General features: G+C 36.7%; 2 protein-coding genes across 2 annotated transcripts; one reads left to right on the top strand and one right to left on the bottom strand.

Moving 5' to 3' along the window:
* On the bottom strand, positions 1-4,096 carry LOC120337197 (radial spoke head protein 9 homolog). The gene is made up of 5 exons (XM_078116633.1): positions 3,785-4,096; positions 2,522-2,687; positions 1,549-1,678; positions 926-1,072; positions 1-254 (listed from the first exon to the last, which is right to left on the bottom strand). Exons 1-5 carry the CDS (start codon positions 4,009-4,011, stop codon positions 94-96), a joined length of 831 nt encoding a protein of 276 aa, XP_077972759.1. The 5' UTR covers positions 4,012-4,096; the 3' UTR covers positions 1-93.
* Positions 4,097-4,280: 184 nt separating this feature from the next.
* LOC120325453 (uncharacterized) lies at positions 4,281-10,753 on the top strand. Its single transcript, XM_039391565.2, has 7 exons — positions 4,281-4,925; positions 5,569-5,734; positions 6,523-6,673; positions 7,383-7,505; positions 7,818-8,064; positions 8,358-8,608; positions 9,691-10,753. The coding sequence occupies exons 1-7, from the start codon at positions 4,343-4,345 to the stop codon at positions 9,910-9,912; spliced, it is 1,743 nt and encodes a 580-aa protein (XP_039247499.2). The 5' UTR covers positions 4,281-4,342; the 3' UTR covers positions 9,913-10,753.
* Positions 10,754-10,886: the final 133 nt, after the last annotated feature.

A 10,886-nucleotide genomic window follows, 5' to 3' on the forward strand; every position in this document is an offset into this window, starting at 1 on the left:
TCCAACAATATACAGCTAATATTTATTATTACAAAATTTGTAGTGACTTTTTACAGAAGAACAAAATATAAAATTTAAAAGCTGGAAAATGAATTAGAGCATGAATGGAATATCAAGATTCTTTTCTCCTGTTCCAACGTATACTCTGCCATATTTTCTTGAGTCTGGAACATGGTAGAACGTTTGTCCGAGCCACATCAGGCTACGTAAGCAGACCAGCCCACTTCCACGCTCAAATTTTAGGCTCCATGATCCTGGTGATATAAAAATAATAAATGTATTTTATATAATAAAATTGGGACTCGTGTAGTGTGTGTAACCTTTTTCTTTAAATTCTAACTCCCATACTCCCATAGTGTGTGTACCAGGTTAGGGTTAGGCCATGATTTTATTCCGATTTTCCTATTTCCCTATTTCAGTTCTATTACGAGTTCGGGGACGTTCTGTGTTAGCCAAGTGAATATACCCCCTGCAAATAGGTTCCAATCCCTTTACACATCTTGCTGCATCCTCACTCCGAAGCAAAGGAGGCAAAAGCTACTGACTAGCAGTAGATACCAATTTGTTGACGAAGACTTGAGCAGGCCAGGTCGATATGACCAGAAAAACAGTTATGAGGAACTCCAGATGAGGCGCTCTAAGAAATTTTGGGTTCTTTGGCAATTATTTGATATATTTATACGAAAGTGAAAAGTTGATAGAAAAGCGACTCAGATATGAATCGACAGATCTTGTTACTCATTAGTGATTGGGCCATGCCCCACCCCCATCTCTCGCTACTAGAAATGGTCATTATAACGACGAGGCCATGGCGTTACAGTCCTGAGTTTCTCAGTGCGTTGCTAAATTTAGCTTACTATTCAATCTACTTTGGTGATGAGTGACTAGAGTTTCGTATTTCTGACTTTTTAACCTATATATGTACCTCTTGGTATGTCCTCTTCAATGCAGTCTAAGAAATCAATGGAAGGATCCAAATCTGCCTTTTCCTTGATAGTTTTCTTTGTGTGGTATTGCCCTTCACGAAAATGCATATATGATGACAGTTTCCCTGCTTCAGTCACTGAAAGACCTGCAGTAAGAAATAAAGTGTAAAATGAAATGTATTCTTTAAGGAGCCACAAGATCGAAAAATTACTCAGTATTGTATTTTATATCTTGGTTATTAAAAATTTGCAGGAAATATGTTATATCTTTGGTCATATCTGCAAATAACACTTTCTATAAATCCGCATTTCATTAAATTATTTGAAATAATAGAATTTTATTTATCTGAATTGGTTTGATTTCTGTAGATAACCATAGATAGGAAAACAGTAAGCCTACTGGAAAGTTGGTCCATAGTATTATATGTGATGGCAAGTTTAAGTGTTGGATAGCAGTTCTTGAACCCTGCGTCACAAGTCATGCAATCCTCAAGTCTAAGTCGATCCGAATCATTGAGCTAAATGGCAGTTATTCACGCCATCCCACATGGACTCGAGCAACTCCCAGCACTGGCTACAATTACGCTATTCCATGAATAAGCTATTTCAGAGTGATACCGACCTTCAAAACTTCTGTTTGTGTGAACTTCACCAAGAGGAGTCCTAACAAAAGCACCTCGAGGTACAATTGCTGCATCTTCATCTATTGATGAAATCACTGCTGCAAGACGATCCTCTTCTTTCAAATGAATCTAGAATTTCAGATGAAGAAAATCTTAATTAACATTTACCTAGTATTTTCCAAGAGATTGAAGATTTGAAACTCTGAAAATTTTAAAAGGATTTGTATAATACCAATCAAAATTACTTGGTAAATACATTGAATTTAGCTCTTACGAAATGAAAATATGTTAACAACTTGAGGATATCAATACAAAAAATGATGTGCCAAATACTGCAAAATTTTCAAGAAAAGGATGCAAGAAAAATATAGAAGGTTATTAAAAATTAACAAATCTCTTCTATACTGCATGAATACTACTGCAATAAAATGTTTCTAAATTTGATAACCATATATCCAATATCTCAACACATGGAGACCTGATATTATTAACATCATATCAGTAAATATGAAGTTCCACATATCTCTTCATAAGTTGAGTCATGGGTTATGGCCTCACACACCATCCAAGTTGAGTCAAGTCTCACTGGCGGTTAACGGGTGGCAAGTCCAAGAAATTCTTTTTCAATGGCTCGGGTCCCTTCTATTCTTTGATTATTGGTGAATTAGTCTATCTCAGTATTTCCCAACCTTTTATGGCTCGTGGTAGATTCCAAATCTCATTATGTTCAAACAATTAATGCTCAACTAAGTAAAAATATGTTGTGAAATAACCTTATCAAGCTATAAAACTAGAAGGTACGAGAGGTTTTTGTAAAGTAAAATTAGTTTTGCGCCTAACATTGTGAACCCCCTCCAACTTCTCTGTGGCCCCTTTGGTGGGCCATGGCCCCCATTTGAGAACCAATCGTCTATCAAGTCGATTCATCGACTCAAGCTTCCTCAACACCAACATAAGTATCTAAGAACTCACTGTAACTTCTTCCTCTGTAAAGTCCTCTCCATCTCCAACTCTTTTCACTTCTGTATGTTCATATTCATAAGACGGATCTCCCTGGAATCTTCCATGAATTATCTTTGAATTTGTCATTGCTGTTTCACTCGCTGGAGGAAGTAGATGCCATTCAACACAATTTAAGCTGGAATATAATGTTATTTGTAATATAATAGTGTGTTTGATGACTTAGTGGTTAAAGTTATGGACTTAATTGTTGGCTTTGCAGGTTGGACATCTCGGGTTCAAATCTCACGTCCACCAAGAAAATCTGGGTGTAATAATTTGATTAGAAAATGACGGGTCTTACTACTTACTGAATACAGCGCGAAACACCGCAAAGAGCGCGAAACAGCGCAAAACAGAAGGAAACCAGCGCAAAACAGAGGGAAACCGCGGAAAACAGGAGACGCAGTCATTACCACCGCCTGCCACGAAAGAACCACTGCGCCTCTCGCCATGGTTTTATGGCGCTATTTCCGGTATATTTACAAGATTATGTACCGGATTATAGGTCATCATGCGAAATTTTATCTACCTTTTTGGTGCTCCAGAAGTATGTGCAGCAATATGTCGCACAACCTGAATCCGCTACACACATACTATTTTCAGGTTGTGCGCCATCTTGGTGCACATACTTCTGGAGGTCCCTTTTTACCTAACCCTAACCCTAAAGCCAACCATATCCATATGGAAAGTGTTCTAAATTATGGTACCCAAAATGTGTCACCAGCAGGGGCAGACCTGCCATTACAGCATTACTGGCTACATACGTTGGTTTGTGTTTTTAATTTGCTGCCGTGGTACTCCAACTCAAAACAAATTGCCCCGAACTCATTGCAAAATTTTTTTCTGCTTCACACTGTTTCCCTCTATTTTGCGCTCTTTCGCGCTGTTTCCCCACTGTTTTGCGTTGTTTCCCTCTGTTTTGCGGTGTTTCGCGCTGTATTCAGTAAGTAGTAAGACCGGAAAATGACACACCAAAAATATTTCAACCTTCCGATAGCTTTTTACAAGAACTGAAAGAAGTTACTGCTCAGACAGAGCCTTGTTCAGAATGAACAACAAATAAATAAATTGCACTGGACCCCCAAAATAAAATGACATTTCCTAAACGAGCACAAAAGTAAGATCACCTCTGCTTTTATCAAAATCGGGTTACAAATGCAAAATGAGTTTACAAAAATCTTTAAAATATGTAAGTGAATAACTGAACATGATAATATTAATTTGAAAAAATACCTGTAAAGTGTTTTTCTGTTCGATAATTCATTTCTTCCAGCTCCTTGAGCGATAAAATAATCGTCTTTTATTCCCAAAATCTTTCCCCAGAACCAAACTTTGTGAAATTTATAATTTGTTCTTAAAATCACCATAGATGTTTCAAGAGCCGCTTTCTGTTCAGCACTGAGTACTATCCCGCTACTGGAAATATAATTCATTGAAAGATGAAGTCCTTCGGCGTCCATATTTATTTTACTCTGACAAGGAAAGATGAAGAGCGAACCGTATGTAAAAGCAGCGAACTTCCAACTGAAAGTAAAATGGATGGATCTGTTGCCATGGCAAAGGTTCCGGTCCGGCAATTCAACCTTTGACTTTAAAATATTACGTCATTATAACATAGAAAATGATATATTTTGCGCCGTTTTTGACAAATATCACAATGTAAGTTGAAAAATATACCAATTTATTTATTAATTGCATATTTAATAATAACACATTCATACTATACTCATAAGAATGTCTCATTGCTATACCGCAGCCGCATGTGGCACATCTGCCCCACAGTGAGTGTGAATGCAAGCTGTAGTTATTGCACGAGACGACATTCGCTCTTTGCATCGTCAAATGAAATTCTTTTCGCGTGAAATCTTTCGCCAAAGTCGGAAGTTATTGGAATTTAATATATCTAGAGAAAAAGAATACAGAAGAAGCCCGTTTCGTTTGTGGGCGAGTCTAATAAAAACAAGGAATATATCGCAAATTAACCGCCCCAGGTTTCGTACATTTCATATTCGCACCATGAGTTCGGGTGTTGCGTCGACAGTACAAAAAGATGATGAAAATAGCTTGCAAACTGAAAATAGTGACATCAACGATAAGCAATTGAATATTCCAGATGACAACTTGGAGGCGAAAAAGGACGATCAGGCGTCTGCCACATCTTCAAAAAATACAGACATTTCCAAAACCAAACCTAAGTATGAAAATGCTCGTAAGCGCAAGGCAAAACGCAGTGCTTCACAAAAACAATTACATATGACCTATAAACGTCAAAAAGTCACAATGGAAGACTCCATGACTGAAACAAAATATTATTTTGAAAATGGATTCCGAAAAGTTGTGCCATATGATCATAAGTATGATACGTTTTGTAAAGGTAAGTTAGTTGGACCTTTTCTTTTCTGTCTTTGTTGTAGATTTTTAATGGTTTACCTACCATGTTTCCCCGAAAATAAGACCCTGCCTGAATTTTATGAATGATGTTAATATAAGCGATTAAAAATTTTTTTGGACTTAATCGTTAGCAACAATTAATCTAATATGTGTGAAAGAGGAAAACGTGTTAGTTATAAGTAAATGGATATCGATTTTCATATTTTGTAATTCTCTACTTTATAATTTTGTTTTTGATAAATGAAAAAAAAGACATCTCGCGAAAATAAGCCCTAGTGTTATTCTTAGAAAGAAAATTGAAATAAGACCCAGTCTTATTTTCGGGGAATTTTGTTTGTTAAAGTTCAATAATTTCTGAATTCACCTGTAACGATAATTCTCATTTTGAGTACTCCAGTATCTGATGCTCATAACAAAATGTAGACTGACTTATATTCTGACTGTTTAAAAATAAAGAATGTTGCTTATTACAACTTTTCTGCATTACCAAATCCATTTTTTATAAATTTGTATGAATTTATGCGTGGATAAAACGTCCCCATTTAGAAAATATTTATGAGGATAATTATTCTAAAAAATAAGGCGCTGGCGTTGTTAATATTCTGAAAGATCTTTTATTTTTCCAGGTAGATGGGAAGGAAAATCGCTGAGAGAAATCTACACATCAGAATTTCGTTTACATCCTGTTCAATTTTATGAAAAGTCTATAGAAGAGAAAAGACTTATGGTTAATTTGGAACCTATTGAAAGCCTGGATCATGTACTGAAGAGCAATGATCTTCTAACGAGTGTGTGAGTTTGATATGGCGGTTTATTAGTATTTGAAAATAGTGTTTGATGTAGTCCTCATATGCCAAGTCCAATTGAGTCACAGGTCCTAAAAATTATAGCTTTTTGCATGGTGATAGCTTCTTCTGCAGAGCCCTCATTCAGAGTGATGATGTAAAAAAGCCTCTTACTGCCTGGAACAGAGGTGTGCAACAGGTGGCCAGCGGGCCACAATCCGTTCTGCCATGCCATTTAGTGTGGCCCTTCACCATGCAAGCATAAAATCCTAATTCGACAGTTGGTGTTTAAAAAGGCGCTCACATGGATAAAAATACATCATGATATTTTGCTCTAGTCGCTGCTTCAAACCTTTACCGTTTTACCCGTTGCCTTTATCACTGTAAGCGATAGCCTCATTCTCTTGTTCTTCTCGCTAAATTTTTGGTGCTCCCGTAGTATGTGAACCTAGATGGCGGTCAACGGCACGTAGTATGTTTACCAGGTTAGGCCATAATTTTATTCCAACATTCCCTATTTTAGTCCTACTACGAGTTTGGGGACTAGCCAGCCAACTGACTTCTGTAGTATTTGTACCTAAAATTATGGCCTAACCCTAACCTGATACACATACTACATTCCGGTATCTGCCATCTTGGTTCACATACTACGAAGGTACCAAATTTTTTTGTGTGGCCGCGCTAGATGTCTGAAGTTGATTATATGGCCCCATGAAAAAAAATGATGCACACCCCTGGATTAGAAAGTATATAATTAATAAAAGTGTGTTTAAAAATCTATTTTATTAATTTCAGAGTTCACAGACATGAATGTCCGGTCACTGACGCAAAGTTTGAAATAATTTTAGAAGATTCAGAATGGTTTGTCATTAACAAACCTTGTAGTATCCCGATACATCCTGCTGGAAGGTTCCGGTACAATTCAATCATATCCATATTAGCGAAGGTAAGTTACGCCGAATTTTTCGAATGATAATGGCACTATCTTATAAAATAAGAGAGCAATGCTTAAATATTATAGCCTTGAACAGGGTTGCACACAGGTTTTGGACCAGGGGCCAAAAATTGCTGGTGGGCCAGATTAAACTACGCAGAGGGCCAGATTTGGCCCACGAGTCGTAGTTTGCCCATGTCTGGTCTTGAAGGTCAAATAAAAGTGTTCCCATATATGTGTTATAAAAAGTGTTTCCTTTGAGAACATCAAAATTTTGCGTCAAATATCACTCTCATAGAACTTGGTAGACAATTAAAAAAAGCACACGAGTGTAAGCTTACTAATGACTTCTTTTATTGCTATTGCTTATTTGACGCTGCTCGATACCCATGGCTGGTTTATCATGTCTCCCTTCACGCTGAAATACATTGTTTTTATTTTAACTTACTGTCCGTATATTTTCAGATTTTCGGTATGGGAAAAAATAAACTACTGACTATTGAAAGGAAATTTGAAATTGATCAGCCCGCTAGCTTTCACAATGAACCTTTTATAGGATGTTACGAATGCCATTTTAAACAAATTTGGTATATTTTAAAATTCAAATAGAAACAAATGCACAAAATTTAAAAAAAAAATATTAAAGATGTATAATTGTTTTCATTTTTCTGATATCCCAACCCTTCTTTGCAATCCCAAAATTCTTTTTCTTCCCTTTCAGGAGTACAATATGAAAAAGTTATTCAGTATTCATAGAATTGATAGGATGACGTCTGGATTACTATTATTTGCTAAAACTCAACAACTTGCTCACAAACTGCATGACCAGTTTAAACAAAGAAAGGTAACAACTTTTTTTAATATCAATGGAAGTACTGGGAAAGGTCGTTATTTGGCCTACTGCTTACCTTGGGCACAATTGTTCAACCCCTACTCTGGGTTTAAAACAATTTTTTACGGAAGGATGGACTTCCTATTCATTCTAACTTTTCTTTTGTAGAATGCGCTATTGCATCTCTCTTGCCCCATAGAGTGGTTCGATGTTGTCTATTTTGAGAATCACTGCACCGTACGATAATCAGTTCTTTACACTTTGCCAAAATACAAAAAGACGTACTCTACTAATGAAAACTTCTAACTAATCTAATTGTTTTAGGTGCAAAAAGAATATGTCTGTCATGTAGTCGGTGATTTCTCCAAGTTCAAATTACCTCCCAAAAACGATCATCGAATTAAAGTTGAAAATAACATTGTTACAATCAGTGAACCTATAAAACTATTCGACCCAAAAATTGGAACCTCAGTGGTGAGCCGCGGAAGCCAAGCTAAAGAATGTGTGACTGACATCGAATGCCTTCATACGGATGGAAAAACGAGTTTACTCAGTTGTAAACCAAAAACCGGTAACTTTTATATAAAAAAAATTCGTTGTGGACGCCTAGAGCAAACTCCATTATCCTCAACATGAAAAGTGGATTGGGTAGCATACTTATGCAAAGTGACCAAAATAACAGAGCCCAAAACCTCCATTGAATTTATTTTAATAAAAAATGCAATTTCACAATCAGGATTGGAAAACTGTGTCTAACTCTAATATCGATCAAAACATGCCAAGCTAAGACTTCACAGCAATATTACTGAATTTGCATTTTTACCAGGCATGCACCAATGTTAATTTGATTTATTTGTATTGCAGGCAGAACACATCAAATCAGGGTACATTTACAATATCTTGGCTACCCGATATCGAATGATCAAATTTATAACAGTCCTGCATGGGGAGATGAGCGTTTCACGCTCGGCCCGATCAATAAAAATTTAGGTGAAGTGAAAACAGAATTATCAGAAAGAAAAAAATGGCTTGTTTTAATGTCAAGTGTTCATAAGACTATGGCTGAAGACGAAAAATTAAAATCAGGAAGAAAGAATCCAGCGAAAAATGATAAAGTAAGTTGACAAAAACTAGCAACAGAATTTTTTTTATGTGACGCTCATTGATGTATTATGCTCTAAACAAGGCAGGTACAAACCGTGTCCGGAAAATTTGGTGCAAGAGCACTTTTCTGTAAAACTAGTATTTGGGTGCTCCCGAAGTATGCGAACCAAGATGGCGGACATTGGAACGTAACAGGTTAGGGTTAGGCGATAATTTTTTTCCAATTTTCCTTATTTTAGTCCTATTATCAGTTCGAAGACTAGCCAAGAGCCTCCCGTAGTATTTATAGCTAAAATTATGGCCTAACCCTAACCTAGTACACATATTACATTCCGATGTCCGCCATCTTGGTTCGCATACTTCGGGAGCCCCAGTATTTGTGATAAAACAGTTAGGTTTATAGGGTTAGGTAGGGTATGCTCGTATGCTGTGTGGCGAAATTTTCCTTGGTGAATTTTCCTAGAACCGGTACAAACAGTCAATCAGCTACGATCTATAAAAGCTGTCAACTAATTGCGGCATCATTATTCGCTTTTGATTATCTTTGTGTGGTTCACTTTATAACTAGGGTTTCGATGGCATAGCAGTTGAAGTGTTGGCGTACATCTCTGGCTCAATCCCATGAGAGTGTAATAAATTGGGCAATGCCGAAGCGAAAAATATTCTTGGTCTCTTTACACAAAATATCTCTTTACATATTTATGAAATTCAGGTATGAATCAAACAACACAGGGATGTTTTGTCTTCCAAGCAGTAGTCTATATAGTTCCAGTGATCGAAAATTTGAAATATAATCAAATCAAAATTAGTTTAAAAACCTACTATAAACGGAGCTTGAAATTGTCTGTTCTACGACTTTTTGATGTGATTTGTACTATTTATCTATCTCTAGCTGTGTTAGTTGGGTACGGTACTCGCCGTCAATATTGGCATTTTCAAAGTTCTAAACTTTCAAACCAGATATAAGAATCATTGGTGTTGCTGCTCGATAGCCAGATTTAGTTTCCTTTCCCGAGTAAAACTGTTCTTTTTATCATATTCTGCATTCGAGTGATTTTTTTACTGATTAAAAAAATAAACTTTAACGTTACAGGATCCAACAACAGCAAGCTTAATCCAGCAGAAAAAATTCGAAGATGAGGGATTTGTACCTTACAAAGCTGATTGTGAGGAATGTATATACCCATTACCTGATCCTAGTCCAGAAAACATGGTCATGTTTCTACATGCTTACAAGTATGAAGGCCCAAACTGGAGTTTTGAAACTAAACTTCCCGAATGGGCCGCATCCCGCTTGCAGGCGAAGACTAAATGATCTTGCCACTATGCCTCTGTTTGAAGATATGACAGAGTCAAAAGCCTGTTTGTGGGTGCAATGATCTGATGCAGTGATTCTCATACGATGGGGCACGCACTAGGGTGGCTAAGGCAATCTTTAAAGGGAGGGAGGAAGCTAATTTAAAATATTTGTTAGATTTGATCCTGCCTGCCTTATTTTGGTTATTTACCTCCCATTCACGTAATTACAACGTGTTTTTGAATAAAACATACTTTACTATCTGTTATTTGTAGCTTATTGTTAGCTAGTTATCTTTTGAGATGGAGACCGAGACTTGGCAAATTCTAAAAACGGGGCGCGGCTTAAAAAGTTCAAGAACCACTGGTCTAGTTTTTAATGTGTTGGACTTGGTTATGATCGTGTCATGGATTAAAAACTCCCTATGTCACCCTGGATGTAATAAAATGGGGTACTCCAAAGTATGTGAACCAAGATGGCAGACACAGGAACGTAGTATGTGCACCAGTTCAGGGTTGAGCCATAATTTTATTCCAATTTTCCTTATTTTAGTTTCATTACGAGTTCGGGGACTCCTGTAGTATTTGTACCTGAAATTATAGCCTAACCTGGTACACATACTACATTCCAGTGTCTGCCAACTTGGTTCACATACTTTGGAGTACCTAAAATGGGTACACAAAGCCGAACCGAAAAGTTTAAAAAAAAGCTCCAGACCTTTGAAGTACAGAGCCATGTATGGGGTGACAAGCGTATAAAGGGTTCTATGATGAAAATATCTGATCTTAAACTTTGAAATTTGGTACTGGTATTGTTTATTCTGCAAATATCCTTTATGAATATGAAGTATTTCAGCATGGATTTTTTATTGAACAACCTCTCAACGGGGTTACCGGTTACTAATTTTTGTATATTATTAGAACTTAGCTCTAATTTGTTTTGTTATTCCCACCACTGCTCAAGATAGCTGTTCTGCTGTATATTAACGTATC

The sequence above is a fragment of the Styela clava genome, chromosome 1 (assembly GCF_964204865.1).
Source record: "Styela clava chromosome 1, kaStyClav1.hap1.2, whole genome shotgun sequence".
Lineage (NCBI taxonomy): Eukaryota > Metazoa > Chordata > Ascidiacea > Stolidobranchia > Styelidae > Styela > Styela clava.